This window comes from Glycine max (genome assembly GCF_000004515.6).
Source record: "Glycine max cultivar Williams 82 chromosome 3 unlocalized genomic scaffold, Glycine_max_v4.0 Gm03_scaffold_27, whole genome shotgun sequence".
NCBI lineage: Eukaryota > Viridiplantae > Streptophyta > Magnoliopsida > Fabales > Fabaceae > Glycine > Glycine max.
The window spans coordinates 1-8,186 of record NW_024464658.1 but is presented as its reverse complement, the minus strand read 5'-3'; the positions used below and the strand labels follow the sequence as shown (position 1 = coordinate 8,186).

The 8,186-nt window shown below is 27.6% G+C and overlaps 1 protein-coding gene across 1 annotated transcript; it reads left to right on the top strand.

The window, feature by feature from the left end:
• The first annotated feature begins 1,355 nt into the window (after positions 1-1,355).
• Positions 1,356-2,203, top strand: LOC100500484 (dirigent-like protein). Its single transcript, NM_001401013.1, has one exon. The coding sequence runs from the start codon at positions 1,464-1,466 to the stop codon at positions 2,028-2,030; it is 567 nt and encodes a 188-aa protein (NP_001387942.1). The 5' UTR covers positions 1,356-1,463; the 3' UTR covers positions 2,031-2,203.
• Positions 2,204-8,186: the final 5,983 nt, after the last annotated feature.

Sequence of the window (8,186 nt, the reverse complement as noted above, 5' to 3'; positions counted from 1 at the left end):
AAATATATTCACAGGAAACATCGAGCTTGTGTAGCACCTCTTGTTTTGAAAGAATAATTAGAAGTTTTATTTTGGAAGTAAGCTTTTGAATTTAGCCAAGTCACGTTGCGTATAATCTTGACCCTTTTAAAAATCAAACTTGTTGGGTGCAGTAGTCAGCCTGAGACTTGTACTATTTTTTAAATTTCCTGTTGGTGGTAGAATTTTCTTATTCTACAAATCAAACAGAGAGACAAAGGGAAAGTTGAAAAAATACTAGTTTTTTTTTTTGTAGTTTTAAGACATAAATAAGATTTTTTTTTAAAATATTAAGAAACATTAGAAGATTAAAATAGCTGTTTACTTGAAGAATAAAATAGATCAAAACTCATAATTTCGTAATTTATAGGAATCGAATAGAGATTAGAATATCCCCTTTATTTTATATTCATGCGTATTGATATTTGAAAATAAATCACGCACTTGAATATATATATATATATATATATATATATATTAGTTATATTATAACTAATATTTTGTAATGTTTGTTTTCCTACGGATAATGCATGTGTAAGTTTAAATGCACTAGTAATGTCGTCCTTTGACCAGCTGATAAAATTAACTTAATCGTAACAAAAGAATTACTCAAGAAGAATAGTTTAAATGCACTAGTAATGTAAGTTTTTGAGCAAATTAACACTAGATATCTTTCTCCCTAATCTTCATCCTTGAATCACAAAACCAAACGAAACCCGTGCCCTTCAAACAAAGACTAAAAAGGATATTTAAACACTAAAATAAGAGTGTTTTTTTTTTTTCTGCGAAAAGCAAATATTATAACAAAAGGTAACCGGTTATGATATAGTTATATCAGTGAAGGATATAAATACTAGATAACCTGCAGCCATCCAAACACGAATGTGTCAAAGGCGTATATGCTGAGAAATTCAAAGTGCATGTATATATTTTTCACACTATCATCTGACTATAAACATTGGTTGTAAATTAAATAGATTTTTTTTAATAATTATTTGAAAAATTATATAATTTTTTATTTAATTAATAATATAAAATATTTTAGTACATACAAGTTGTTAAACTCTATTATTTTCCTATGTCCCAAAAAAAATTTCTATTGTGCTTGGATCTGATTTCTCTGTAATTTGTTACTTTTTTCAGTTATTTTTATGATGTCATTCAAAATCATTTTGGTGATTCAATTTTAAAAATTGTCAAAAGGATGTCCTTTAGAAGTAACAATTTGAAAGGGGAAAAAAAACCAAGTGGGGATTCTTTTCACACAGAAGGGAAATGAGTAGCTAGAAACGTGATCATCACCATTATTGTTTAGACTAATTCCCAAACCTTTCTCACTTCCACTCTTTGTTTATAAATTTTCCCTTCCATACTATTCTCTTCATTCCAACTTATCATACTATCACATTATTATCAACCTTATAATCTTCCTCTTAGCACCAACCATGACTACCCAGTTTCTCATTCTCTCCCTTCTCATCTCATGCCACGTCCTCACTGCAACCCTAGCCGAAGAAACCGGCTTTGTAGGTTCACTAGACCGCAAGGCATTAGGTCTAGATAAAAAAGACAAGGTCAGTCATTTCCGGTTCTACTTCCACGAGAGGTTCACCGGAAGCAACGCCACCTCGGTCACCGTCGTTCCTCCGCTGCCCCAGTACAACTCCACCACCAACTTCGGGTTGGTGGGGATCACCGACAACGCCTTGACCGTGGGACCCGAACCCGGGTCCAAGGTGGTCGGAAAGATCGAGGGGTTGTACGCGGGCACCTCACAATCGGAGTTCAATTTATTGATTGTTGTGAATTTTGCCTTGACCGAAGGAAAGTATAATGGCAGCACCATCACCGTGGTGGGGCGGAACCGCCTCTCCCTCAAGATTAGGGAGATGCCTGTGATTGGAGGAAGTGGGGTTTTTAAATTTGCCACTGGGTATGTTGAAACCAGCACTCTCTATGTTGATGCTGATAGGTCTACCATTGAGTACAACATTTATGTTTCACATTACTGATCAATTTGTGGTAACTTTATGTTACAAAACTTCTTCTATGTTCCCTTACGTACTGCTATGATTAATTGGGTATGCGGTGTTTTACATATATATATATATATTTTTTATCAATGTAACGAGGATTGCGAGGATTGATTTATATACAAGTGAAAGGAAAAAAAAAGAGTTTGATATATATATATATATATATATACCAGTTGAAAAATAGGCATTTCTTTGCTTCTATCTATTTTTAAAAAAGAAAAAGAAAAAACAATTAAAAAATAATAATTATAACAGTTTTTTTAGAAAAAATTATAACAGTTAACAATGTTTACATAGAAAATAAAAACAGTTATAAAATAATAATTTATGATTAAGAAATATATATGAACATCAAGAAAATTCAATTACATTTGTGTTTAATATAAGATTTTACTTTGGAGAAATCATCATTTTAATTTTTAAAAATATATATAGCGTTATCACATTAAAATACTAAATTTAGAGAGTGAGACCTTTCAATTAAAATATAGTTTGTAATTTAAAATTGAGCGTGATAAATATTTTTTATATAATTCAAATTTATAATAAAGAAATATTTTTGAATTATAAATTATAAATATTTAGGAGGAAGGTTGCCCTTCAGGATTCGGATCCTCTCCAGCGTGGTTCTCTCCGGCTCTCTCTAGCACAAACAAGATCCGTTAGATTTATTCAATGGTTCTGATTTGAATAGGAAAAAACACGGATATGGATCTCTCCGTCGTGATTTGAATAGGAAAAAACACGGATAAGGAAAAAAAAAAAAAAGAGTTTGATTTATTGTATGTTAATAGTATATGATCCACGTTTAGAATAATTAATTCTGTTGAAAGAAAATTCACGTATAGGACAGCGAAGGTATAATACAGGATAGTGTGGGCAAAAGTACCTATTAATCATTATATGTTAGAGTGTTGGCCGTGATTTGGTGTCACTTCAGTTTAAAATTAGTTTTAATCAAACAAGAAACTTAAGAATGATGTGATTTGATTGAGATTATTTATAAAATTTGAAACAAATCAAACCAATTGTAGTGTTAGTTTGATTTGATTTGGTTTTTGCTAAATTGGTTTGATTTGAACATTATAAAAATAGTTAAATTTTATTTATAATTGAACAAAACTTAAATAATAAATAATTCAAAAATCAACTGTCTAAATGATTAACTTAAAGTTTCAACTTAAATGTAACGTTTTACCTTCAGTTAACTTGGATGTGACGTTTTACCTTCAGTTTACTTGGATGTGACGTTTTACCTTCAGTTAACTTGGATGTGACGTTTTACCTTCAGTTTACTCGTACAATCTTGTGACAAACTAAGGTGCTAAGAAATAATTGCAAATAAAGAGACTTTTCAACACTGTACCCATCTCCTGTTTGGTATTATCAACCTGTAGCGTGACAAATAGCATAGTCCACCAATGAATCTGGAATAATTACTCGTACAATCTTTAAATACTAGTAACAAGTTAACTTGGATGTGACGTTTTACTGGTACAATCTTTAAATTATTTTTTGTATATATTGTATTTTTCTTGGAAAAAATATTAAATGAGGTTATTTTTACAAATTATTTATTTAAATAAATTTATTTTATGAATTTATTTTTTTATTACAATATATTTTGTCAAAAATCGCATTTCTTGTAAAGATAACACGTGACATGATTTAGAACATACCCTGTATACAGACACACGATTGGTAATACTGCCGCAGCAGCCTTGTTTTACCTTGGATGTGACGTTTTACCTTCAGTTTAGATTTTTTGCTCCTTAAATATAACTACTTCGTACATTTTTCTTCTTCTCATACTTAATAGACATCTCGCACAACTGGTCAACGCATTGCCTTCAGGCAGTCTTCCTACAGGTTTCTTAATAAAATAGCTTTCCTCGCGTGATGACGTGAAGACTCCTTTGATGTGAAAAGAAATCATTAATTTATTGGGACAAAGGCATGTTTGATAAAATTAAAAAGAAAAACAAAAGGCTAAAGAAGATATGCAAAGATATTACATAAGATAAGAATTATCTCATTTTCACTGACAACTTTTACAATATTCTCATATTTTTTTATTTATTTTGATCTCTCACATTATTTAGTTGAATATATAACAAGTACTTATATCCATGTGATGCGTGGGGATTATTTTATATTAAACAAATTATAATAATTAGTTAAATTGTATATGATTATTACTACTATTTTTTTTTATCAAATTCACTTTATTTGAACAAACTCAACACTGATCAATTTTCACTTTTTCAATTACAATTTCGTGATGGTTAAATTTATTCAATGTATATACATAATTTTTTTTTTCCGTTAGCATTTCACTCATTTGAACCTTTTAGAAACACTATCAAACCTTTTAAGATATCGATTGAAGTTAATATATCGAACATGAAATTTCAAATGTATATTATGATGTGATTTATTTTCATTACTAAAAAAATAATTTTACTTTCATTATTATTAAAATAATTTTAATTAAATATTTTAGACTTCATAAAAATATCACAAGGGAATTAGATATTTATAATCATAATTAATTCCAATTTGATAATTTTCTCAAAGATTCAACTTAATATTAAAATAATATTATTTTAATTTTTCAATTTGTAAAAAATATAATAAAAATGAAAACCAAATCAAACATAATTTTTTTTCTTTATGCATGTGGTTATGAACTTTATCTTTGACTCGTGCATATAAAACAATATTTATTAAAAGAGATTAACCTCTTAAATAAATTCAGAATGTTAGAGAATTAATTTTTAACTTTAACTTTCATCCAAGTTTTAATAATGACATTTTAATTTTCTTATTAAAAATAAAAAAATAAAAGCATGTGATTAGAATGAAATGGAATAGTATTGAACATGATGACGAGAGTCAAATTTAATTTGGGAGAGATAATATACATAAAAGATATGATGATTATTTTATTAAATTGTTTTAAAAGCAAAAGCAAAAGGTATAATTTGATTAGATGACATGATTTAAGGCCTTAACATTAAATAGACCTTTAAACAAATTCACGAGTTATTAAATTTATATAAAGGTCGAGTCATACATAAAAAATACACATATTACAAATTAAAAAACAAGTCAGATCAAACTTAGGTAAGACCTGATTCGACTTAGTCTATTCCTATTCTTATATAATGAATCTAAAACTTAAGCTTTAATTGGTTTGCTCTTAGGTTGATCTTATTTTTAAACAAAAAGATGGGTTTGTATACCAGTCATACAAAGAGAAGGAAAACTTCCCCAACTTTGCATACAATCACACCCATGATTTGAACAACAACATCAAAATCCAGATTTTCCCAGTTGAACACAATGTTGTTTCTATGAACCATCCACAATTCCTTCTCCCTAACCGATCAATCACAAGTTATGCTGAGAAAAGTGTTGTGTACATGATCAAAAGGTTGCACAATTTGGACGCGCAACCATTGGTAACGATTTGGTTCCAAACTGAAAATGCATGAGAACCTGCAAGTAAACAATAAGTGGAACAAGATCTCCTCTTCCATAAAACAAAAAGGACATAGATGATCAACAGTTTTCTTCCAGTTTAGTTACTGCATGATTGGGTATGAGATCGAGGAAGTTTGCCGGGTTTTATTACATTGTTTGTTTGTAATGTTGTGAAGATTAATGCAAGAATGATATACAAGGTTAATAATGTTTGCGCATGTTGCTCGGATATGAATATGAAATACAAGATTTTTTTAATTTAAAATTTCAAAAATTTATAGCACACGATATGTTAACACGGATTTATAATTAGAGAATAGTAGTTTTACGGTACTGTTATATGTTTTGGAAGCGTAACAATATAATAACTTAAATCTAATAGACTTAAGAGATCAAATAGATCCCTCAACAAAAAAAAGATCAAATAAAATTTTTAAAAGAATAAAAGACTCAAGTGAATTTTAGGGAGTGTACTGGATTAGAATTTGGAAGAATTTTAAAAGATTTTTTCATGTAGAATTTTAACAGATTTTTTCATAAAGAATTTTGTGGTATTCAATCATATCTTTAAATAATATAAATAAGTTTTATGTTATTCAATTAACATTTTTGGATTTTTTAAGGAGTATAACAAAATCCGATGGCATTTAATTAAAAAAATTTATAACTTAAAAAAAAGTTTTTTATATTCAAAAATATATAAATTTCGATGGATTATTTTATAAGATGAATTTATCTTACTTTTTAATATAAAATATCTATCAAATAACGTTTTTTCTCCATATACACACATTCTTTCTCGTATAATTTTTTCATATACCCAACTTTCAAATTTAATGCTTGAAATGCACTTTTTTGCTGTTGGTGAGAAGTCAGAACTCCCTTCCTTTTTATTTAAAAATTTAAATAAAATTAATTTTTTTATTAAAAATTTTAATTTTTTTAAAAAAATTAATTCACTTGTTTTTTAATATTATTTTGCATTAATAAAATAATGAAAACTTTTAATATTATTATTTTATTAAATATAATTTTTTGTTTATATCATTTAAATTTTTAAAAAAATGATAATATTTTTTATTTAATAATTTATTTATAGTACAATACATTATATCATAAATAAAATACATAAATAATAATATTTGTCTAAGAAAAACTAAAGATGAATATATGTTGGGATAATTTTTTCTATTATATTCTTATTGCTCGCAGATTCCATTTTTTTAGTATCCCGTTCATTTTCTTCTTCATCTTCGTTTGTTTTAGTAAGAATGCAAGTTGAAACCGAACAATCATTTGCACTCCTCCTTCTCCTTGGATTAGGACCCATAATCTCCTTCCTATTCTTATCACGTCAATGTGTGGTGTAACAAAGGAGGTGTAGTAAACGTGCAGATGTTTTATAAAGTAGATAGTAACGACACATAATTCTGGGATCAACATCAACATTGACAGATTTACATGCAGTCATTATGTGAGAACATGGTAAATATTTATTATGATATTCACTATCATCATAATTTTGGGATTGTAACATGACCATAAACCTTCCAGAATTCTTAACTTAAATCATTTTCTTAAAAAAATAAAAATTATTTTTTAAAAATATAATATTAAAAAAAATAAAGTTAGGAAGTCGGGTAGTGAATTCCCGACTTCTTAAATTCCTTAAAAAACATTTTAAAAAAATTAAAATGAGTTAAAAAATTACACAAGTTGTTCAAATAAAATAAAATAACACAATTTGTATTCTTATATTACAATTTTAAATTAAAAAAATCAAAATTTTTAAAATAAAAAAGGAAACGAAACTCTAGAGAAGTCTGGTTCCCCAACCACAACTTCTCACCAATATAAAAAAAAAAAACAGATGCATTTCAAGCATTAAATTTGACAGTGGTCTATATGAGGAAATTATAGAAGGAGGAAGGTGTATATGAGGAAATTATAGAAGGGCGAAGGTGTATATGAGGAAAAAAAACACCAAATAATCTCACTTAAACCCATGGGATTTTGTTAGGTTTTTTTATATTTATTATCAAACTTTTTTTTTCATCATACATACTCTTTTCTCTCATCAATATCCCAACACAAAAATGATATCTACTCAATTGAAAGAGTTATCGAACAACTGCAAAAAATAATATTCTTCAAAATATGTATAATATATATGTCTCTCTTATTCTTTTGGAACCAAAAAAATATTAAATATATTCCTCTCCTTTATACTTTTATGTTTGTTTTTTAAATTAAATTAATATTTGTCTTATGTGTCAATGCTAACTATATTTTTCTTATACTGATTATGCATATCACCTGTTTGACACAATGTTTCCATGATTATCATATTTAATTTTGTCATCCCCATAACTTAGTATTCCTTCTATAAATTTTTCACTCTCATCACTCCCTTCTCATACTTAATTTTATCATTCCCATAACTCAGTATTCCTTCTACAAATTTTTCACTCTCATCAGTGCCTTCTCGTATAGGCTTGTTATTGCACTCCATGTAAACATGCCATTAAATTTATCATGAAATAATTGAAAAAATAAATAAATAAATAAATCAGTGTATAACTTTAAATCCGTTGTTCAAATCCAAAAACCAGAATGAGAAGATGTTATTGAAAAAAGGGTTAGTAT

Coding starts and splice junctions, on each gene's coding strand:
- LOC100500484 (NM_001401013.1), top strand. CDS start 1,464: ATGACTACCCAGTTTCTCATTCTCTCCCTTCTCATCTCATGCCACGTC.